General features: G+C 45.2%; 12 protein-coding genes across 12 annotated transcripts; 6 read left to right on the top strand and 6 right to left on the bottom strand.

Moving 5' to 3' along the window:
* Positions 1–224: 224 nt before the first annotated feature.
* N7478_011681 (uncharacterized protein) lies at positions 225–844 on the bottom strand (the record flags this gene model as incomplete). The annotated part of the gene is made up of 2 exons (XM_056927895.1): positions 225–614; positions 722–844. 2 exons carry the CDS (start codon positions 842–844, stop codon positions 225–227), a joined length of 513 nt encoding a protein of 170 aa, XP_056773622.1.
* Positions 845–907: 63 nt separating this feature from the next.
* On the bottom strand, positions 908–1702 carry N7478_011680 (uncharacterized protein; the record flags this gene model as incomplete). Its single annotated transcript, XM_056927894.1, has 2 exons — positions 908–1348; positions 1655–1702. The coding sequence occupies 2 exons, from the start codon at positions 1700–1702 to the stop codon at positions 908–910; spliced, it is 489 nt and encodes a 162-aa protein (XP_056773621.1).
* A 1512-nt stretch (positions 1703–3214) lies between these two features.
* Positions 3215–3835, bottom strand: N7478_011679 (RTA1 domain-containing protein; the record flags this gene model as incomplete). Its single annotated transcript, XM_056927893.1, has 1 exon — positions 3215–3835. The coding sequence occupies one exon, from the start codon at positions 3833–3835 to the stop codon at positions 3215–3217; it is 621 nt and encodes a 206-aa protein (XP_056773620.1).
* A 204-nt stretch (positions 3836–4039) lies between these two features.
* On the bottom strand, positions 4040–4240 carry N7478_011678 (RTA1-domain-containing protein; the record flags this gene model as incomplete). The annotated part of the gene is made up of 1 exon (XM_056927892.1): positions 4040–4240. The coding sequence occupies one exon, from the start codon at positions 4238–4240 to the stop codon at positions 4040–4042; it is 201 nt and encodes a 66-aa protein (XP_056773619.1).
* A 2337-nt stretch (positions 4241–6577) lies between these two features.
* Positions 6578–7672, top strand: N7478_011677 (ferritin-like domain-containing protein; the record flags this gene model as incomplete). Its single annotated transcript, XM_056927891.1, has 4 exons — positions 6578–6665; positions 6742–6927; positions 6983–7072; positions 7137–7672. The coding sequence occupies 4 exons, from the start codon at positions 6578–6580 to the stop codon at positions 7670–7672; spliced, it is 900 nt and encodes a 299-aa protein (XP_056773618.1).
* Positions 7673–9685: 2013 nt separating this feature from the next.
* On the top strand, positions 9686–10976 carry N7478_011676 (ferritin-like domain-containing protein; the record flags this gene model as incomplete). Its single annotated transcript, XM_056927890.1, has 3 exons — positions 9686–9956; positions 10018–10619; positions 10698–10976. 3 exons carry the CDS (start codon positions 9686–9688, stop codon positions 10974–10976), a joined length of 1152 nt encoding a protein of 383 aa, XP_056773617.1.
* Positions 10977–11891: 915 nt separating this feature from the next.
* N7478_011675 (uncharacterized protein) lies at positions 11892–12960 on the top strand (the record flags this gene model as incomplete). Its single annotated transcript, XM_056927889.1, has 3 exons — positions 11892–12283; positions 12348–12461; positions 12525–12960. 3 exons carry the CDS (start codon positions 11892–11894, stop codon positions 12958–12960), a joined length of 942 nt encoding a protein of 313 aa, XP_056773616.1.
* Positions 12961–13536: 576 nt separating this feature from the next.
* N7478_011674 (Zn(II)2Cys6 transcription factor domain-containing protein) lies at positions 13537–14014 on the top strand (the record flags this gene model as incomplete). The annotated part of the gene is made up of 2 exons (XM_056927888.1): positions 13537–13620; positions 13709–14014. 2 exons carry the CDS (start codon positions 13537–13539, stop codon positions 14012–14014), a joined length of 390 nt encoding a protein of 129 aa, XP_056773615.1.
* A 1268-nt stretch (positions 14015–15282) lies between these two features.
* Positions 15283–16047, top strand: N7478_011673 (uncharacterized protein; the record flags this gene model as incomplete). Its single annotated transcript, XM_056927887.1, has 2 exons — positions 15283–15485; positions 15564–16047. The coding sequence occupies 2 exons, from the start codon at positions 15283–15285 to the stop codon at positions 16045–16047; spliced, it is 687 nt and encodes a 228-aa protein (XP_056773614.1).
* Positions 16048–16136: 89 nt separating this feature from the next.
* Positions 16137–17865, bottom strand: N7478_011672 (Major facilitator superfamily domain general substrate transporter; the record flags this gene model as incomplete). Its single annotated transcript, XM_056927886.1, has 5 exons — positions 16137–16423; positions 16466–16922; positions 16981–17142; positions 17205–17627; positions 17677–17865. The coding sequence occupies 5 exons, from the start codon at positions 17863–17865 to the stop codon at positions 16137–16139; spliced, it is 1518 nt and encodes a 505-aa protein (XP_056773613.1).
* Positions 17866–18423: 558 nt separating this feature from the next.
* N7478_011671 (uncharacterized protein) lies at positions 18424–19574 on the top strand (the record flags this gene model as incomplete). Its single annotated transcript, XM_056927885.1, has 3 exons — positions 18424–18495; positions 18578–18682; positions 18747–19574. The coding sequence occupies 3 exons, from the start codon at positions 18424–18426 to the stop codon at positions 19572–19574; spliced, it is 1005 nt and encodes a 334-aa protein (XP_056773612.1).
* Positions 19575–20613: 1039 nt separating this feature from the next.
* N7478_011670 (uncharacterized protein) lies at positions 20614–21995 on the bottom strand (the record flags this gene model as incomplete). The annotated part of the gene is made up of 2 exons (XM_056927884.1): positions 20614–21499; positions 21580–21995. 2 exons carry the CDS (start codon positions 21993–21995, stop codon positions 20614–20616), a joined length of 1302 nt encoding a protein of 433 aa, XP_056773611.1.
* Positions 21996–22631: the final 636 nt, after the last annotated feature.

Genomic DNA, 22631 nt, shown 5'->3' with positions numbered 1-22631 from the left:
TAACATTTTTATCACAGACCTGGGCGCATGAATGTGAAAATTTTTCAAAAATGGAAGTCAGACATCATACCTTAGCGTAGGAAGTAATCCCGCTTCTTAGAGGCCATCCGGCTTAAAAACTATTTTTCAGTAAGGACTTGCCAAAAGCTCACAAATTATTCTACAAGGTCTCAGTAAATTGGGTACTTGAGTGGTACCTGAACATCTTGAATATACTCACCCCCCTACAACATCAACTTCCAGCAAGATCTCCCCGCCAGCCTTGGGTCGGGAGGCGATCTGTGGGTCATTGTTGACTCTGCTGTTTTCCAACAGGGAGAATAATGATCTCCGAATGAGCAGATGTTAAAATATGTTCCACAGGAAAGAGACATAAGGAAGACACTGAGTGCAAGCTTCACGGTCAACATCTTGTTGCTCATACTGTCAGTTCGGTCAAACACAAACAGAATCTCTCGACGCTCGAGCGGTAGCTCAAACTTAGAAACAAGAGTTACCATCAATTCTTGCTGACCAGATATGATATTATGCGACTCGAGCAATGCGTGGGGGTTATCAAGGCCATCCGCCTTCACGACGGGGACGAAATCGCAATCCAAAAGGCCGTTGTCGTTCTGTGATTTGGTTTTGATATAGGCAGCCACCGAAGCTCGAGAATATTTAAACGGTGTACTCTCAATAGCTACAGAAGTTCCTACGAGTGAAGTATTTAAGGACTGACTTGGTGAGTAAGGCTTATGGATAGTGAATGTGTTCCCATCTGAGCATCTGTCGTAATAGAGACGCCTTGGATACCGGGGCCACGATGGCTATCATTGGCAGTACTCCGAGCATTCTCGACCATGCGGGAATAGCAAGGAGTGATGCAAGTTGGGAGTCTGTAGCGAATATCGCCCATCCGTGTATCTTATTTTAGCTGGCCAACGAAGGTGATCTTAATGGTGATTGATTTGTGTGCAGGAACCTTACCGATGCGAATGAGGAAGATGCCATCATGATTCCGACCGGAATTAGGGTCTCTCGTAGCTGCTGGTTGGTTTTCCGCAAAATGATCCGGATATATAATGTTGGCCTGATCTTTTGCTTTCACTTTGCTTTGAAAATTCCGGGTCCAGGTGGAACATTCAAAGCACACCACGCTCACACCATCTTGGAGGGGGAAGGAATGTTTGACTTCGTCCAAATTCTTATGCTCTGTGTTCTTGAAGCTTTGGGTGAGAGTTGTTCGCGATGCTGTTGAGATGGTGGTCGCGTGGGCGGTCAGAGCAAGTTGAGGCAAATAGGCTCCCCGGAAGTCAGGTCCATACCGACGTACGACATAGCAGCCACAAACTCCAAGCGTGATGGACTATATCCTGAGGTTCTGTCAGCAGAATACAATGTAAAGGATCAAACTTGATGGTGATGAGTGTGGATAATGGGCGGATCATAAGGAAGTTTGCGTGTGAGGAAGGATGTGAAAGGAGAGAACTTGAAGGTCTTTACGGAAGACTAGTAGGTTTCTGTGGGCAAAAGTTGAAACTAAACAACCTTGATATTTTGGGGCTAAATTGTTAAAATATTGAACGAAGTAATCTAAAAATACTTACTTCAAGTGATTGCCAATGCCCAAGGCTTTATAAATATTTGTTTCGTGGCCTAAACACTCATACACCTGGTAGACCCACTTCATGATATGCATACGGCGGCTCATAGCGCTCATGTTCAACACTGAATCGAAGCCTGGTAGTATCTGATTTCTATAGTAGGTCATAGGCAGAAATTAAAATATATAATTGAAGATAATCATTTAGCAACCTTTCAAGGTTCAACTATTGGAAAGTAATATATCTCAACTTGATTCCAACGTTGAGTTCTCTAGTGGAAGACATAGTACTGAAGATGGGGACACTTCAAGTTCAAGTTCAAGTTGGTCTTGAAGTTGAAAGAGAATTAGAGCAAACAAACGGACTGCCAGTGTCTGGCATGGGATCATTGGAAAAAGTTTACATGTTGTAGTGGGAAAATACTAGTAACTTGAATGCCCTGCTGGGAATACTATAAGTCAGCATTCTGTATATAATATGTGATTGGAGCATTCAAGCAACTCAGACCTGCTCTCCTTCGGATTCACCTACAGAGTCTATCTCATTATTCCTACTATCTCCCAGAGGACGATCCTGGTTCGCGGACAGGATACCCTCAGGATATCCGGATGGTGTGGGTGTTGTTTCCTTCTGATATATGTAGTTACAATATCGATCCATGGATTGTACTAGTAGTAGGATAATCCCGCATTACTGTGCTTGTATCATAGCCCCATGGATCTGTGCATCATGATATCTTCAAGGAAGGGCAGTTTCTCCATTGCCAGTGGCCTCAACTTTCAGATACATGTATAACTTGAAATTGCAACCGAGATATGGCCTTGTATAAAATTTTACCGCTTATTATGCAAATCTCCGCACTGCAAGGTCGTCATGGACAGAAAAAAACAAGTCAAAAGACGATTAGAAAGATGAATGGAGATATGTCTCCAGGTCTTTTCACAGGTGCATGAGATTACACTACCAACTTGAAGTTCATTTAAAGGTTATACCTCAAGGATATAACTGAAGACTGTACCTCCTACTGCCCAAGTTGGCGATATGACCAAGGGTCTATATGGGTTCTTACTGTAGTATAGCTACATGGAGGAGGTCGGCCGGCGGGCATGTTTGCATTTTTGGACGTTTGCTTGGTTTGACCCACCCTCGGATACAAACCAATCAGATGATTGGTCCGAGAGTGGGCTCCCTACCAATTGACATGTACGTAGTACAGCTCCCCTCTCCCTTCTTTCCTTTTCTTTAACGTTGTTATGAGTTGTTTTTGCACCCCTTTCTCCATTCCAGTAGAAGTGTAGGTACCCTATCACACTTACCCTCTGGGCGCTATGGTTCCCCATATTCAAGTTCATGGTTTATCAACACCACAGATTGTGTAGTACTCTGGTTATACTCACTTATTTCCTAGAAATCATCAGGTTCGAGTCATAAATCAGCCTTTTATCTCCTGTCGCAAAGTTCAAGCTTCACTACCCTCAAGGTATAAGACTGTTGAAGAGGACAAAGAATTTGCGAGGCCCTTTCAACATGAGAATAATAATCATTCGTGACATCAGTATGAATTTTCCAAAATGACTATAAACAAATATGTGGTAAAAGTTCAACTGAAGTGCAGTGACATGTAAACATCAACGCATTTCAATATACGGACCTTCCATCATGGAATTCCGCAACTCGCCTCCTTTGTAGGGCTTCTCGGGCCTTCCATGTGTAAACGATGAGGATGGGTGGAAGATATTGAAAACTATGACCGCAGGAGCTATCATGCCTCCATCAAGAGCAACAAAATAGCTTTGATGAGTGATCAGATAACCTGTCCAGCCTTGAAGAAGCTCGATTGTTCGATAAATGCTCCGGATATAGATCAAGACCACTGATGCCGTTGTAGCTATGAGCAGCCACCTCATCTCTTTGGTGAGCAAGTGTAAGAGATTCTGTCGAACCATTCGGCGAAGAAAGTCTGCTGCACAGGCAACAAATACTGTTATAGATAGCATTTGAAATATGATTCCAGTAACCATAATGTTGGTTCCTGGTTTGGTATCACCATTCGTCTCGGAAACAGCAACGGATGCCATTCCACCACCCACCGCTTGGACCAAGAGTGATATCACATCGCAGGTACAAAAGACCCACAAATATTGTTTTGGGGTAAGGAGGGATCTAACTCCAGCAAATTCAATAAATCGTCCGAGGATCACATAAATACCTGCCGTTACAAATGTAGGCGCTGGTAGCTCGAAAATCATGTTTTAGCTCATGGAGACGACATCACTTGGGTCAATAAAAATTCATACCGATAATTAATGTTGATATTTGCATAAGGAACGCATCTTTGTTATATGGGCAGACAGCTGACCAAGTTCGTCCAGCCCATCCGAGGAGTTCAACTAGAGTAAATGGATTCAAATTAGGATCTGCATAATGACGATCACTCCAGAAACTTGGACTTTCTAACCTAAAGCCCCAATTGCGAACAGATTCGTCCACCATGCTCTCTTCCAGCACGCTTGGATGATGTGCACTGTCATTGAGAGGCCAAAAATTGCGCTGAGCACAATTCCTGCTGCTAGTGATGGCTTGTAGCCATACTCGCCCTTAACACCATCCACCCAGGCTTGGCACGTTTCCGACTTTGAACTGCTGCTAGACATGGCTGATTCTGTTGTCTGTCCTGGCGAAAAGGAATGGAAGCCAGGAGAGTGCCATTGAGAAGAAAGCAAAAGAGAACAGAAATGTTGAGTTCACTAGAGATCCTGTTGTGTTGATCGGCGGGGTATTTATTTTGCCCACCACTCTCTGGCCCGATCACTCCATGCCCCTTTTTTTTTCAAATTAAACTTTGATAAACTGGGTCCCAAAACTCATGTTCGGCACACGGTTTGCTTCCTTTGATCCCACGAACACGTTGTACATACGTATCAGTGCTTTTGAAACACATAGTATTAGCTATCTTAATATTGTGACTTGTTTCGGTGTTTTCTTGACTATACACTAAGCGGAATCTCCCGAGACATGGCGATTGAGCCTTGACTGCTTTGGTTCGTAGTTTGTGATCTACATGGAGCTTTTAATGAGTGCCGGGCCAATCAATCGCGTGGATCGCGCTAGCAGTGGGGCATAAGGCGGATGACATAGCCATGTCCCCAACTCTACCCCTTTTTGAGCACGAGACATGACGCTAACCATCCAGTCAGGTTCATCACATTGAAACGATCGCGTAAAAATTCAGATGATCGTCCAATTTTAATGTCAGCCACCACGTAACAGGCTGAAATTTGAATTGGTTAGCATCCACCTATGATGGCTTCCAAGGTTAAAAGTGGAATACGAGCCTCAGAGTATAGTATAGCTACATAGAGGAGGTCGGCATGTTTGCATGTTTGGACGTTTGCTTGGTTTGACCCACTCTCGGATACAGACCAATCAGATGATTAGTCCGAGAATGGGCTTCCTACTGTACATGTTCATAGCATAGCTCTCTCTCTCTTCTTCCCTTTTCTTCAACATTATTATTCATTGTTTTACACACTTTCTCTTTCTCGGCAGAAACGTAAGTACCCTATCACACTTTTAATATGTCCCTTGAAGATGGTTTTCTCCCTGATTCTTCAGTCCAGGTGAGCGTTTTTTTTTAAAAAAGGAAAAAAAGAAAAAAAAAAAAGAATAGGCCTCTAGAACCTTTTACGACTTTAGCAATGCCTGATATGGTGCCCCTGCTACGGGAAAGTTGAATTTTCAGCCATCACAGCTCTCCGTCGCAAATCGGTCGGAAGTTCACGACGGTTACGTTGGCCGAATCTGTCCGCATCCTACACCAAGTGGCCATTGGGTTGTTTAAGTGCAATATTAATTCGGTCGTGTACTACTATGATCTGGGCTAGCGATACTGAAAAAATAATGCTTATATACCGAATACGCGCATGCCAAGAAACAAATCTGCACAAGCCACACGGGAACGGTTCTGACTTGTCTAACGCGTGGCTGGAAGATGCCCTTGACGCTATCAATGAAACTCGGTTCGGCATTTATGCCCTACTGACCATCCACAATCTAAACCGCCGATCATTGGCGATGATGGCACTAAAACATAGCAATCGTCGATTTCCTTGGGCTATACAAACCAAGATATCATTTGACTAAGCAAAGTCCCATCCATGGTCTGCATAAAGTTTATGTCTAGTGGTGACATCAAACCTCAACTGTCTACGTCTAATCAGATTGTGGGGGTCTTCGTTCAAGTGGAGCCCCAGATGCAGGGGAAGTGATCAAGCTCCGCCGGATATAGAAACTTGCTATCTTGATTTGAAGCGTAAGTCCATGGTACATTTCTTCCCGCAATTTCCACCACATAGGAAGAATGCGGAGTCAGAGTTCGCTGGCTCTCGCTCTCGTTCTCGCTCTACTTTATAACCAAGCTTTATTATCTGACAACCAAAGTTCTAATTACTTTATGAATTCTTGCAGCTGTAATGTTTCTCTCAAATTAAACCCAGGTTCACATTTTCCTCTCCAAAGTGGATCTCGTTTCTCCTATCCCGGAATAATACACGCCAGTTCTTTTTTCCATTTCTTACTGAGACCGGAAAACTGAATCCACCCTCTGATATGGCCAATAGCCTCGTGTAATTAAACGATAAAACTCTCCCAGAAGTCTCGATTTCCTATCTTTGAAATGATACTTGGTGTCTAGTGAGGTTTCTATTGTCAAAAGTGGTGACGTGAAATGGAAATAAAAATGTACTGAGGATATACTAATCGAGGTCCCAAATTTCGTGTTTCCGTAGGAAAAGTTTTAGTGAGAGTCAACTGACCTGAATAGATTACTCTAGAACAATGAAAGTCATACGGGGGTTCATCTATCATAGAATATATATTTCGGCTCTGCACACAGGCTCAACCAGATATTTATTCATCAGTTGCCCCCTGTGAATTTATTATTTTGTCCCGGCGTCCTTTCTGGAAACATCAATTCCAAAGATTTATTCACCATGAAGATCAGCAGTTGTGTATTGCTTGGAGCTACTTTTTGTCTTGTCCAAGGCCGACCATTTGTTAAGAAACGTGCAGTTAATGATGGTACATATCCACTCATCCCAAAAGAATTCCCTTGTTCTTTCTAGGAATTCCTGTGCTGATCATTTGTAATCGATAGCTGCTATTCTTAACTATGCCTTGACGCTTGAACATCTTGAGGCAACTTTCTATCAACAAGGCCTACAAAATTACTCACATGAGGCCTTTATGAACGCTGGGTTCCCGGACCCTTTCTATGCAAACTTACAGGAAGTTGCTTCAGATGAGCACACTCATGTGACTTTCTTAACTAGTGCGCTAAATGGTACGCGAGTACAAATTACAATACTTCTTACCAGGTACTGATGATCTGCTTGTAGCCGTGGGTTCTCCAGCAGTCGCGCAGTGCAACTATGCATTCCCAGCGACCGATCCAAAGAGTTTTGTTGCACTAGCCAATATTTTAGAGGGTATTTAAGCCCCATTATTATGTCAGTAAGGTGTTCAATAGATATGCTGACGCTTTCTGTCTAGGTGTCGGAGTTAGTGCTTACCTTGGGGCAGCTGCTTCGATCGCAAACAAGACATATCTTACCGCAGCAGGTAGTATCCTTACTGTCGAAGCTCGACACAATGCCTACCTTCGTGAAGCTCTAGGACAAGTCCCTTTTGCTCAGCCCTTCGATAATCCGCTTGATTTGAATGAGGTTTACACGCTTGCCTCGCCTTTCATTACTTCATGCCCTTCAACTAACCCGCAGCTTCCAGTGAAGGCTTTCCCTTCTCTGACAATGACACCTAGTGGGAATGTTATGAACGGATCCACAGCGACTTTGGTGACTGGTGCTGGTTTCAACGCCACGGGTAACTCCAATTTGTCGGCCGCGTTCATCACGGTCACCGGGCCTGTTTACGCACCACTTAAGTCCACTGGAAACAATCAATTCATCGTAACGATCCCCGAAGGGGTGGAGGGTCAGAGTTATATTGTCCTGACGAGTAGTATGAGTGGCGTGAGTGACGATAATATCGTGGCTGGTCCAGCCATAGTTGAAGTGATGGCGATGTGAGAAATTAAAATGTTTCTTCCCGTTGAGAATGTTGCTTGTTAAATACGGCTGGGTATTGAAATCATCTTGTTTGGCTGCCGCTGTACTGGGTTTTCTATTCCATCAAAATAATAAAATCTGATTTGTTTGGCCTGTTGAAATATCTATTAACAAATGAAGAATTGATCTCTTTTCGCCATCTTTTCTCTCTTGCTTCCAAACATTGTTACTTCCTCTGACTCGGTTGAAGTGTAGTGCCAAAATATTTGATATTCTACCCGTTACCATATTGAGGTAGGCTTCTCATATTTGAGGCCAAGTAATATTAGAACCACTGTCGCAGTTCATTACATAGCGCACATGAGTGTTTGGTGTAATCCCAAGACCCCATGCTATCCACTCAGGGGATTCAGGACTGTCAGAGTTAGGAATCGGAAAAATCCCGTTAAATTTTAACACACAATGGGTCAACCTACTCAAACTTTCATCACACAAGATGCCAGAAGAAATATCCTCTATGACGATCTTTTGGAACCAAAGCAAGCATAGCGTTATTATAACTATTCTTTGCGGTATTCATGCCGCAGACCTGGAAGCATGAGTTCAGGCAGATCTGGATAGTCGTCAGGGAGTTTTCTTTCATCTATGACTTTTTCAGCTCAAAATTCCTCTTTTTTAAAAGCCGATGTCTCAGTGAATGGGCTAATTTCAATGACACTGAGCCTTAAAATCCTTTGCAGCTCGAAGAATCCTGTGTTTCCTCGGAAAAGTCGCTTAATACATGCATGATGAGTGATTCAGACAGAACGAAGAGCTTTTACGATCACTATGGTTTTAAACCTAACATTGGTACCAATAAACTTAAACTACTAATGGAGGCGGAGTCAAAGGCGACAGATTCTTGTTCCAAACACGGGTGTGCGAGGATATTGCGCGCGAGGCACTTCATAGCGGAGCTACTTTGTAAGTGTGAGACTGCTCCTTTGGAATATCCACGCTCTTCCAAAGAAATACCTAAGCTCTTCAATTAAATCCCTATTTCTTGAAACCGGTGCGGATAGGTTGTAATCATCATGCGGCAATATGTGCCCGACACTACCATGTCCACTATGCAGCGAGGCCAGGTCACGCTCGCACAAGAAAAAAAAATAACTTCGATAAATAAATCAATCTCGATTCCGTCATTTGGTGGAACTATTCTCGGGGAAAATAAATATAAACAAACCCAATTAAAATTTATCAAGGAGACTGCTCCCATCAGAACATATCTTGGAAAAGTGAATGCGGAGAAGCTAGATACTTTTGGCAGAACCAAAGGAATTTGGACCCGCATCATGGGGCATTCCTTGTATTCACCGGCCCGCATTCAATTGGTGCGTACGTGGGGGACGGAGTACAGAGTACCAATTACCATATTTGGCTAGAAATGTTGATCTCAAGTGTTAATGCCGCTTCCGAGTTAGAAAGTATACGCATATTTCCAAAGCCAAATCAGTAGTGCTGTCTGTGGACGAAAGCGCGAATATCTAATCAATTGACTTTTTCGATTCGGTTTCACTATTGATCTTTCCTAAGAAAAATTCTCCACGCTCCCGGCTTATCATCCCATAATCCTGATTTTCCGTGGGAACTGTATGCTCCCAGAGGACCTTTCACCTGAATAGGTACTATGAGATTATGTTAAACGGCAAGCTCGACCCGACCACAGAAGCCTACAAAGGCGCATGCGAAGGAATGTTCCGGATCATGGAAATAAGATCATTCACTATGAAAGGAGCCTGAGGCTGTGGAATGAGCAGGTACTTTCAGAGCACGCAAGCAATCAGGAGGGAAAACATCCCAGTTATTCTTTGTCGCTGCTCCCAAGATATATAAAATGGAGATTGCATCCCTATTTTCAGCGTCAATATCTTCTATCCTTTTTGCTTTTTGTCTCACTGCCATAACATTATCGAACGGATTCTACAATTGCTTCTCCAAGATTCCAATCATCATATCCCTAGCCAATATATATTCCTTTCTTACCCCTCCACGATGAAAACAGCTTTTTACGTTACTGTGGGAGCCGCTGCCGCGGTTGCCCAGGCCCATGCGATTGCCAAGCGTGCCGTGACTGATGCCGATATCCTCAATTATGCCCTGACACTTGAGCACCTGGAGGCAACCTTCTACGCTGAGGGTCTCCAGAATTACACTAAGGCCGACTTTGTCAATGCTGGATACGCTGACTCATTCTACGACAACTTGATGACAGTTGCCGCAGATGAGAAGGCGCATGTCAAATTTCTAACTAGCGCTCTCGAAGGTACGATTAGCCTTGCATTGAAGTATCGAGATTTCCGAAACTAAGGCTGACATTTCACCAGCCGCTGGTGCTCCTGCTACTGCTGAGTGTACTTATGCTTTCCCGGCCACCGATGTAGACAGCTTTGTGGCCCTCGCCAACGTCCTTGAGGGGGTGGGTGTCAGCGCCTACCTCGGAGCGGCTGCTTCCATTGCGAACAAGGAGTACCTCACCGACGCGGGCTCTATCCTAACTGTTGAGGCCCGGCATAGCTCTTACCTCCGGGCTGCTGCTGGGGAGGTTCCCTTCCCCCAGCCTTTCGACAACCCTCTTGACTTTGATGAGGTCTACACTGTTGCATCTCCATTCATTGTGTCATGCCCTAACAGCAATCCTGCTCTGCCTGTCAAGGCATTCCCTTCTTTGACTAGTACTTCCCTCGGCACGCTTTTGCCAGGTTCCAAGGTCTCTCTCGCTACCGGAGAGGGTTTCATGGCTAAGGGAACTGTCTACGCCGCCTTCATCACTGTCACTGGTCCAATCTGGGCTATTGTCACTCCTTCTGATGCCGGCTATTCCGTTACAATCCCCCGTGGAGTCGCAGGTCAGAGTTATGTCGTACTTACCTCTTCCAATGATAAGGTCTCTGACGATAATATCATTGCTGGGCCTGCAATTCTCGAAGTATGTTAACAAAAATCTCCCTCTCCCATTGCGTTCTCTTAGCCGATTAGGATGATTAATCATTACTTCGTTCCGCAGATCGGTGAGAAGAATGGCCGTCTGTCCACTGACTGTACTGGTGGTAACAACAATACCTCGTCTTCTACCAAGTCCGCTCATGCTGGTGGTTCTGGACAGCCTACTGGGAAGCCCTCGCGTACCTCTCAAGCTAAGGTCTCATCCGTCCCTGGGGCCGGCCCATCCAGCTCAGCCTCAACAGTCCCTAGCGCTGGTGCCTTCTTCACTGGTGCTGCCTCAAGTGTAAAGCCTACCGCCGGCTTCCTTACTGTCGTGATGGGTGTTCTCTATCTTCTGTAAACGATTGGCTCGTCACCAAGCGAGTTTTATTCATCAGTTTATTTTTGCTACTTGCTGGACTCAATCAAGAACCTGGGCTACTCTGCAATATCTCCACGGATTCACTTGGGCCGACTATCCATTGTGCGAGTCGTCAAAGACACAACTTTGATTTCTGGCTCTACGGAGCGAGGGTTTGCTTGGTCAATGTGATGATCTTTTTTTGCCGTGAACTACAAGCACACGATGTATCTTTTTAAAAATAATGGTTGGAAAGTATGTGGTCGACACTTAATTTATCTGTCCTTGTTACCGGGAATTTATCAATTGCTCTGAAAACTTGCATGTTAATAGGCGACATCTGGGATGAGTCCATCATTTGACAGTCTGAGCTGAATCAAGGAAATTCTCATCTAAAGCACCGAAGTTAAATTGAATTGTAAAAGTACGTATCGTCCTTAGTGGTATTTAGGGTCAACTGGGCGTTGGCACGGACCCCGGGACTTAAGTCGGAACATTCCAGGATTTCCTTGATTGGTATGTTGTAGGAGCGAGACCGAGAGCGATGGCGGGAGCGAGACCGACAGCGATCTCTGCTCCATATATCCTGCTTTGGAATAGCTTACACGTTATTTGCTATCTATCACACTGCTGTATGGAAAGCTCAGGATTATAGACTTTCTTAGTTGAATAATGATTTGGAAGATTGGGGCTGTGGCAGGGACCGTGCTGTAAAAGGCCTGTCCGATTGTCCAATAGAGCAGGGGGTATTCTTGATGATTGGAGAGCTCTACTAAGGCTGGATATGGAAGTTGCTCGGGACTATTCCATGAGTTGTGTTACTTTGCAGCTACTTAAGCCCGTGATACCCCTATTGTATTCAATTACTTCTGCCACTTTCAGTCCTTATTGCCTAGCTCCACGTTTACCGCCATCATGCTGTTCAAGTCTGCTATCATTACATTGGCTACAATCGGCGCAGCTGTAGCCCAACGCCCATCAAACGAGTCTATCTGCGATTACTATACCACTGCTTTGTTAAAACAGAACAATGCCACCAACCAGTACACCCTTCTGACCCTGCTGGTCAACACTGTCGTCATCGGTAACTATACCCAACCGAACGTTGGTGTCAGCGTTCCTGGTATATTGAGCCCGAAGGGTATGTACAACGGCACAAAGGTCAATCTTATGCCATATTTCGACGGTGGTCTCGCTTCTAGCAACAATGGAAGCAAGATGGGTGTCGCGAAGAACTTCCTTGACGGAGGTGCCGCGGCCCCTCTGATGAAGAATATGCCTGCTGATGACAAGTCCTCGAATCAATAGTATGTTACTATCTGCGTTCTTTCCCAAGCTATTTACCAAAATGTCAAGCTGACCGCAATAAAGTAAATTGATGACCCATCTCTACCAGTTTTTCGGCAGCCTGCTTGGTTGCTCTGGTGTTGGCATGACCGGATTCTCCGCCTACTCTGGACACGCTAGCATGTATGAAGTTCACAAGTAAGTCGCGCTGAATTGCCTTGAGATCTGTGTGAATATTTAATGTACTCACACTCTTAAAAGATTCATGGTTCTCGATCCGTACGAGGTGGGCTACTTCATTGAGCAGGTTGGCCTGGCGGCTGCTTCATTTGGTGTGGCCAAAACAGATATCAACGCTGTCGTTGGAGTCCTGGAAAGTATGTTCGACTACCGTTGTGCACCCAAGAGTACCGCAATAAAATCCCAGGGCCTCCAATATCAGAGCATTTGCTCTGATGAGAAGTGCCCCCTTGCCATGAACTCTACTTGCGCAGCTCAGCCCTCCTTGAGCCAGCCTCTCGTCGCGAATTCAACTCTCGCCGGTGGTGAAGGTAGCAACAGCACATCAATGTCTGGAACTCCCACAAGCTCTATGTCTAGCTCGAATTCACCCAGTTCAACACCCAATGTTGCTGTTCAGTATACTCCTGAACTGACTGGTCTGTTTTCGGGAGCCTTACTCCTCTTGGCCCTTTGATTTTATTTTGTACACTACACAGGGCCCGAAGCTTAATTGTAATGATCAAAAACAAGGCCACGCTTATTAATTGCTAACGACGATCCGAAGAACAAGGTGCTAAAAGTACCTTGGATAGAGAGGCGAGCCTATACTATTCTATTAGAGATCACTTAAAAATATTAGTACGTCGCAAGGAGAGTATGATTCTTGCTCACCAAATTAACAACTAACCGATGGCGGGATGAGAATCCCTTTCTTGGTCTACTCACTATGAGCGCCCCCAGGATAAGCTTCATATGCTCGCCCCGACTACGTAGCTCGGCTTCTGCCACTGACGAACTTGTTTCGTAAGGTCCATGAAAGTGATCTTCGCGTTTTGGATGCGCAGCTGGCTTACATCCGCAGCTCGCTTACCGAATACATTATGTAATATATTGACACCTCACAAACGAGGCAGAAGGGAAACATTTCGGTTTCCCCCGAACCTCATCCAGGAGGATGGATTTGTTGGACTCTGCACGGTGCATTAAAACGACATATCTATCAATATTCAAGCTATAACTATCTGACCATATTGATATACCCTATATTCCCATGGCACCAGTCACCGACGCAGTTGATCAATACACGTCATCTGTTGTAAAATCGTGTGGTAGATGCCGCACCAGAAAAGTCAAAGTACGTGTTTGGGAGCCATGATTGCGAAGATTGCAATCATCTGATAAACGTAAACTAACATGATAAGTGCGATCTGAAAATACCCCAGTGCTCTGCCTGTGCAAGACACAATGAAACGTGTAACATCACTGATTATGTCGCTTACCCATATTCCGTAGTGGAGAAACTCCACGCGCGAGTGCAAGAGCTAGAGCAGAGATTACTTGGGCTCAGATCGACAAGCCCGGCTGCCAATGCCGCAGAGCCAATTCAACCGTCTACGATTAATCCACTGGGTCAACAGAGCACGACGAACCGACTCTTGTGGTCAGCGGATGTTACCAAGGAGGCCGAAGAAGTTGGCGTTTTAGCTATTGGGTTCCAGGATCCGTACTCACACACGAAATATGGTTAGTATCAGAGACACTTTATAGATGCCATGATATATCATGTGAGCCCAAATGATCTGGGCCTCTTCTATATAAGAGACCCCAGCTTCTGGCATGGGCTTCCTCTCCATCTCTCCATGCCTTCCATGCGGATGTCTTCTGTTGTCTAGCAGTTAAGGCTTCATTCAAGGGTTTCATAGCTACAGCTTTTATTATTACTAACTTTTGTCACAGTCGGAGCTGCGGCAGGATCTACTTTTGCTCGAATATTTTTCAAGCAAATAGGTCTAGACGGCACAGCAGAATACGACAGTAGATATCACGATACACATGATGCCGAGTTTCTCATTTCAAGAGCTGCTCTTCCGCAGCAAAATATTGCACTGACGTATATACCTGTGTACGTCGCACGGGTCCATACTTGTTGGCCATTTCTGTATCTCCCGAGTATAAGGTCATGCTTCCGTCGGATATATCAGAGCCCAAGGGAATGCACCGACTATGATAAGTTCATCGTTTTCATGATCATGGCTCTAGCATCCCGAGGGGTACATAATCAAAAATATTACTCGACTACAGTGGACTTGAATAACCCTACGGACTACTTTCAAACGGCACTTCATTTCTTTTCCAGGTTTCGTCCTGGACCTCGAGATTTTCAGGGACTACAAGCGAGTGTTCTCCTGACTATATGGATGCTACAATCTCAATCCTGCAACGATAGCAATGATCTGTGGCAAGTTACTCGGTATTCTATGTCAGTTGCTATTGAACTGGGTATTCATCGACATAATCCATCGTGGAACTTTACGTCGGAAGAACTTGAAATACGTAGGCGAACTTGGTGGACCATTTATAGCTTAGAAAGGTTAGTCATGAAACCCACTTTCTTGAACTATTCTCAGGATTTGTTTAACTCTGTCACAGATTGGTGGCACTGAATACTGGGCGTGTTCTCTCGATGCGAGATCAAGCGATCGATACGCCACTTCCTTCCCAAGGTCCTATTGACAGCCTATCTGCTCAAGAAGCTCAGGTGGCGAGTCTCTTTCATTCCAAGTCAATTTGGCCTTTTCTACACATGATTAAGCTCCGGCGCATGTCAGGTCAAATTTTAGAATCAATATACATAGCTCGAGCACAGAACGGGCATTGCTCATCAATATCCTTTCGTGAGCTATGCTCCATATCTGACGAGTTACATCGAGAGTTAGAGAAATGGAAAATTGAACTTGATGGCGCTGGCCTGGAAGGATCGCTAGAGTACAGATTCATGAAGATCGAATATTTCATCATGCTATTACACCTCAATCGTCCCTCACCGAGCTTCATGATTCCTTCACAAAACATGGTTACTATATGCTCTCATGCATCAAGTAGCTGTTTGAGTGAGTGGGAGGCCATTGTTGCTGATCATGGAATAATGGCGATTTGTCGATGCTATCGACAGTTTCATGACATCTTGATGGTGGGCCTCGCGCGCCTATACTGTGACTGGTAAGTCCGAGTCTTTTCTATTAGTTTATGGCTCAAACGCGGATGGGACAGCGTCTGACAAGAGATCATGTCAACTAGGCATATACAGAAAGTAGCACCACATTCAGTCATTACTCTTTGCTCTGAGGAGGCCGCCATATGTACAAGTCTCCTTGAACAGAGCATTACCGGTCTTCGCAACTCCTCACTCAACAAGTTCCTCAATCTTTTCAATATTTTGAGATCAAAGATATACAGCATTACCGACAACCATATGGATGTGGATCCCACTGGATCAGTTAATGCTATGAATACAACTAATTGGTCTTCGGAGAATACCCACCAACATTTATCCAACCCGCAGGCCGGGCTAACGACTCACTTGGCTTCTCTGGACAACAACAACAACGACGACGCGGAAGAGCTGCGACTTGGATCTGATGGCTTGAATGCATATCTGTCCCAAATTTCAAACATCTTTGACAATGAAACGCTTGATTCAGATGAGATGCTGACGGCATGGTACGGGTCTCTTTTGAATGATATTGGTGATTCGGGGGACCAACCAACAACTGGGTTGTAGCAAAAATTATATGGAACATGACCAAGAAAATAAATACAAATTGAAGAAAGGAGATATTTCTCCCTCAAACCCCCTACCAAAATCGGAGCTCAATATGTATATCTGAATCGAACATTTTCACGGTCGGTCAAGTCATCGATGTCGGCTTCGAACCCGGCAAGAACACGTTCGGAGCCCTGGTCTATCGTTCCGTGCAGTCTGTCTCGCTTTCGATTTTCGGACAAGCAAATGAAGAAATAAACAATTCCGGTTACTGCCATTATCGCGAAGCAGCAAAGCATTGCTCCAATACCAAGTGGATAGGTAGGCGACTGCGACTCCAAGAAAAATTGCGGTCCTATGATATTGCCAACCGCTGAGGTGATCTGGTTAGTGACTTGGCTAAATTAGTATAAAGTATACCAAATTAATTACTTACCATAAAATATTGCGATAGAGATTGACACAAAGCTTTTCTTTCCTGTTCCTGCAGTGTTGGAGGTCTGCAGGCTTAGTGCAAGAACCCAAGGTACATTATAAAATCCCATGATATAGACACCAGCCAGGGATGCATTACGATTGGCTTCCTGGTCAATGACGTGGACCATTATAGCTCCCGCCATGGCAACTAATGACGAGAATACCCAGAGCAGAGATCTGATGTTAGGTACATAGAATGTGAGCGCTGTGATAAGGGCTTGGGCTACCATTGCAACTGCAGCTTGGGGGGTAGCGAGCAAAGTTGTTTTTGCTTGTGAGAATCCATAGCCAGAGATAATCAACGGATTAAAATTGGTAATTCCAGCATTGGTGATGGCCTGTGCGATCACAAATATCATCAAGATATAGTATTTTGGGTCGGCCAGGGCGTCGATGATTTGATTCAATTTGATATTCTGGAGATTAAGTCAACACACGATTCCAGATAAAAAGACATTGTAGCGCATTGAATACCTTGTGCGATCCGAGTCCAGTCTGGTTCTCAGATACCCTAATAAGTGCAATCTTCTTCTCCTTTTCTGATAAGAACCATGCTGTTGCGGGACTATTCGGCAAGGTGAAAAAGACAGCCACGCCAGCTACTATCGTCACCGAGCCATAGATAAGGAAAATGTACTTTTAAATGTTAGCGATGAACACTGTATTATTCTCACAGAAAGTCAGAAACTCGCCCATACCTTCCAGGTTGCTAGACTTCCACTGATATGCCCAATCGCATAGCTCAGAATGCCTCCAAAAACACCAGCCAAAGTATTATACCAGAAGGCAGTACGCAACGGCTGCTCCTCTCGTCTATACCAGCGCGTATTCACGAGGAGAAGGCATGGCAATAGCGCCGCTTCGAAAGCCCCTAACAAAAATCTGATCGTGGCTAGTCCTGCAAAATTCTTGCAAGCGGCTAGCAAACAGAGGCATCCACCCCATGCTACAAGACAGCCGCCCATGTATCTTCCAATGGGGAATCTCGTGATCAGCCATAAATTAGGAAACTCCATTCCAAGATAACCAAAGTAGAATATGCTTCCAAGCCAGCTGTACTCCTGACCTTTTAGGTGTGTGTCTGTTTCCAGGCCGTATATCGCTGCATATGCCAATCCATTCTGACGAGTGTTAGAAATGACGAAAAATCAAAATTGCAGAAGGAAGTACCTTGTCTAAGAACGCCAGTGTCATTGAAAGCACAATCAGCGGCATTATGACCAGATCTATTTTCATCAAGACGCGCTTTGATTCAGCCTTGGGGATTTGGGTGTCGAGTTCCCCTTGCCGGAGATCGGCGACAATGTCATCTGCGACCGTGTCATGGCTTTTTGAGGGTTGCTTTGAGCGTGTCTCCATATTAAGAATATCGCAATGAAGACAACTGATCTATCGCGACCGGACGGTCAAGCTCCAAAGCCAAGTTACAGAGGCGTGCGCAGTAGGATGAAGGCCTCTTTGGAATCGCAGTGAGGACGTCTGGTCAGTGACAGATATTTTCTATCATGGAGATGGCTAACAGGGGCATTTTTAATCTAGAATCTCTTCCTCTCTCCCGAACTTTACATGCTGTCGTGATCGTCCCCGCATGCGTTTGACCTCTTGTAAGAGCCGTTCGATCTCCACTTCCGATAAGCCGCTCCTTAGTTTCGCTGTGTGCCGAGCAATTCTCGGTCAATTAGCCGGAATACTTCGTTTGATTGGATATGAACCAGCCACTTTTGAGCATAATTACCCCACATAGCTCGCGGCACCCCGAAATCAAGTGAATTTCGTGAATAGCATCCCGAAAGTGGAGTGGACTTCTTCTACGATAAGAATGCGCCACTCGCCAGGCTGATTGCGTGATAAATTCAAGTTGAAATAAATCTTCAATTATCGACTTGGTTTCACACATTGACGATATCTAAAATCGTTATGGCAGTCAATCGGACCGCGTCAGGGGCTTCGCATGCCGTAGTCCCAAACGAGAAAAACAAGCACATTTTAGTAAGTTTGCAAGGGAAATATACATATATCTTACATTAATCCATGATTTGGAATAATCTATCTAATCTTTACATTTATGCAGGTTGGGATGAGAGATGGAGTTACTGCAGAGTTCAAATTGGTACCCAAAAAGGATGCGGTTGTCTCTGTCTTTGACTCCAATTTCTTGATTGGTGATGGTATATGGGTATGACTCGGGCGCGCCCCATCAATATAAAATAGTGGCCAATCTGCTCACTATCAGACTACAGGAGGGAATCCGTGCAAAGAATGGTCGAATTCAATTCGCAAAGGAGCATATCGACAGGCTGTTTCAATCCGCCAAGGCAATGATGATGGACCTTGGTCTATCCAAAATACAACTGCTCAACCTCTTACATCGTACTGTCGACGCGAACAATATGTCAAATGAGCCACATGTACACATTCGACTTGTTGTGAGTCGAGGACTGAAGTCAACGCCATACCAAAACCCGACCGTGAATATCGGACTCCCTCTTATTGTCATCATCCCCGAGATTAAAGCCACGGATCCAAATGTCAAAAGCAAAGGTCTCAGGCTAGTCACTTCGCATATTCGTCGTGGACCTCCAGATGTCAAAGATGAGATGTGGAATCACATCTCCAAAGCGACCGATGTGCAGGCCTGCATCAGTGCCAATGTAGCCGGTGTTGATGAGGCTCTAATGCTTGACCTTAATGGCTTCGTGAAGACTTGCAACTCAACGAACTTCTTCATTGTCCGTAATGGAGAAGTGTGGGCCCCAACCAAGAACAACCAAATGCAGGGAATCACGCGTCAAAAGTCCATTGATGTTTGCCGAGCAAATGGGATTCCTATTCGCGAGTTGGACTTTACCTTAACGGAAGTCTACGGTGCTGACGAGGCCTTTTGTACTGGTACTTTTCCATCCCAGCTTCATGTAGTTGAAGTTGATGGGCGTCAGATTGGTGACGGGATGCGAGGTCCAGTGACGGAAAGAATTCAACAGTTGTACTCTGAGGCAGTGCAGCGGGATACAGAAAGATCCAGGTCGGAAATCGAGACTGAGGTTCAATCTCGAAATTTACGGTTATGAAATTCGGCTTAAAGTGATCCGAGTCCTGGTACAGGTTGTTGTGTTTCTGCAGTCTCGCGTTTCGGAGCTGTTGGATCTCTACCATTCTCAAAAGGTAGGATACATAGATTCAATCACCGAATCCTATGCCATCAAGAACAATGAGATCCGCCGGGCTATTACCCCGAGTATTATACGACATGTTGGAAGACAAAGTTCAAAGTCTGAGACGGGAAGTTCGGGTCGACCGTCACGCTTCAAGTCTAAAGGCGAAATGAAGGGATCTGAGAGGCTTTGAAACTTTGCATTTGAGATGAATGATGTGGACAGGCTGCGCGAAGAACATGACAACGAAAAGAAAATATACGGATATTAGAATTAAGCATAATAGTGCCGAGTTTGAATACTATTCGAAGTCGTCGATCTCGCTACACAGTATATAATGCATGGATATCTCACAGCAACCCCTTAGGACATCACATAACACCCCCAACTGGGCAGTAATACAAGATCCTTCCAAATTCTTGGATTATCTTTCAGTCCGATATTTTGACTTTGATCTCGCATTATTATGTGAGGAATTAATCAACCAGCATGAAAAGCCGAGGCTGGTTTTTGAGGCAGGCTGGGCGTGAAACAAAATTATGGAATTGGAATATCCGACACACCATCCATCAGACGCTGTGGATGTAGATCCAATGTACTAAGGCTGCAGCCGTTCCACCACGGCCTCCCGGCCATGAACACCTGCCAGTTGAGCTGGGGCCACCACGGACGTTAATCACCGGATTGCCATCGCAACTAGCTTTACAACAAGCAACATAAATCCAATATAGACATTTGGCCACGTAGGCTTGAAATCTTCGTCTTTCAGTCCGCGTAGGCCTCTCAACCTAGTGTAGGTGGGGGTGAGTACATTTGCCGGTTTGGCTGGTACGGTGGAAGAATGCTACGTTGGCGAATGAGACAAAAGCTTTCTTGAAGAAAGCAAATGTATACTATGGTATTTAATTATGAAAAGAGAATGCATTTTCTAGCAGACCGTCCCTGGCAACTCTACTCATTCACTGCTCGCACTCCGTGAAAAAGTCTGCGTTTCTGGTGTGCGCGCCGGTTTCAGAGTGAAGCCTCGCCCATATCGTTCCTTAAATTCGGCAGTCATTTCGCCTTCTATCACATCGCCTGAATTTGGTGTGGTGCCATCATTTGAGATAGGTACTTCACCCCTCACGTGACTAGTATTAATAGTAACGAGGTCTCGCGATAATTGCTGGATCGACTCGTCGCTCATATAGCCTCCCACTTGCCTGCTCCTCCAGCCCAAGCCCCGGTTCTTCCCGTGGAGAATCTTTCCATTTGTGGACACCATAAACTGCAGGGCGTCGCCAGTGCCGTGGTTTTCGATGATGCTGACGGTATCCTTTAAATGATTATCGGCTCGAGAGCAGATATCCAAGCACTGCCGAGCTGTTTCCCACTCATCGCGCAGCCTCGATAAATCCTGAGTATCCTCATCAGAGGAGGCCGTAGTCTTTGATTTGGCGAGAAGCCTATCCATGACATCTCGCATATGCTTTTCCAATTTAAAAGTCGTCGCAGTCAAGCTAATTTTGCATTCTCGTAGGCCCTCATTTGTGACCGATTCGGGTGAGGCTTCAGCTCCGCCTGATCCTCGAGATGAACCCGCCTCGTCGGATATCAGCTGAATCTGATCGATATGCCTCGACAACTGGGCGCAGATCTGAAGGCACTTCTCTGTACTCAGGCGCTCTTCTCTCAGCGAGCGCATCTCTCCTGCATCTGCTCCAGGCTGAGTCGTATCCTTCTCAACCAGTTCTGCCAGCTTCCTATCGATGCTTTCGAGTCGAGCTCCTAGGTCCTCTTTCGCATCTTGGATAAGACTCTCGTACTCCTCAATATTCTCAACAGCAGCCGCCGATAGACGCCTTGTGAATAATAAGCCCCAAAAGTCAGAAAGGGGCCCCACCAACAGAATAAGACGATGTCACAGCTAGAAGTGACTTACAAGTTTGCATCGGTTAAGGCAATATTGATCGTGGCTTTATATCCTGCCAGCAAGTCGCGGAAATCGTCAATATTATTACCCATAAATGTCAGCTTAGCCCAGTCACGGAAGATTGTCCGGTTACTGTTTGACCGCGATGCGCATTGAAGGACCACCTGCTGAAACTCTTTGCAAACATTACCACATCGCAATAGCGGTAGGTCCAACATTGAGAGATCGACACCAGAGTTCGATTTAACCAAGTCAACGAGGCCTGTCAGCACATCGCTAAGGGCTCCCAGCTCGCCGAGAAGGTCGCGCACACGCTTTGGATGGGAACGGAAGCTTTCCACTGTCTCATAAAGTGAAACACTGCATCGAAATGCAAACGTCGCTAAAGCAAGGATTCCAGAGGCCACTCCGATTGGTTCAGCCATATTGTTGTTCGTGTAGAGTAGAAGATAAAAAGTGGACGAAGAGATTTCTCGGAGCAGAGGAGGGGTATCAGTATTATAGAAAAGAGCACCAAGTGGCGTTGTAAGCGCCGGGTTCATCTTACATTGTTCTGAGATGAAGATTCCAAGGCGGTGGGGTCAGGTGGGGCGGCGGCTGCTCAAACAGGGCGTGGCGGGCGGGGTAGTACAAAGCGCGTAACTAAAGTGATGACAGTTCCTCATTTAAACTAACAGTTATCGAGAAGTTCGCCGATTAATCACTGAATGAGCCACTGTTTCGCCTATTTATAGAGCGCCCGGATCATCAAACTATGGACTCTTGAGTCTGCTAGTACACCACGTCTTGTTCTACTAATATGGAATATTGACGCAACATCGCCTCGGCCTGAGGAACGTGTTACGGATATATCACTCATATCACAGGGTTAGACCAAGTGGATATTGTTTTGTTCCAAGAAGTGCCAAAGCTAGCACTGCAGCAAATCTTAAAAGACGATCACGTTCGCAAATTCTGGCTCTCAAGCGAGTGTGGCAAAACGAAATAGGGCAAACAGTCCTTTATAACAATAACTTTGGGTCAAAGGCGCACTTTACTAGTAGCCAGGGGGTAGCGAATAC

This window comes from Penicillium angulare, assembly GCF_028827245.1.
Source record: "Penicillium angulare strain IBT 27051 chromosome Unknown utg000009l_segment0_segment0, whole genome shotgun sequence".
Taxonomy (NCBI): domain Eukaryota; kingdom Fungi; phylum Ascomycota; class Eurotiomycetes; order Eurotiales; family Aspergillaceae; genus Penicillium; species Penicillium angulare.
This window is presented reverse-complemented; position numbering and strand designations above follow the sequence as displayed.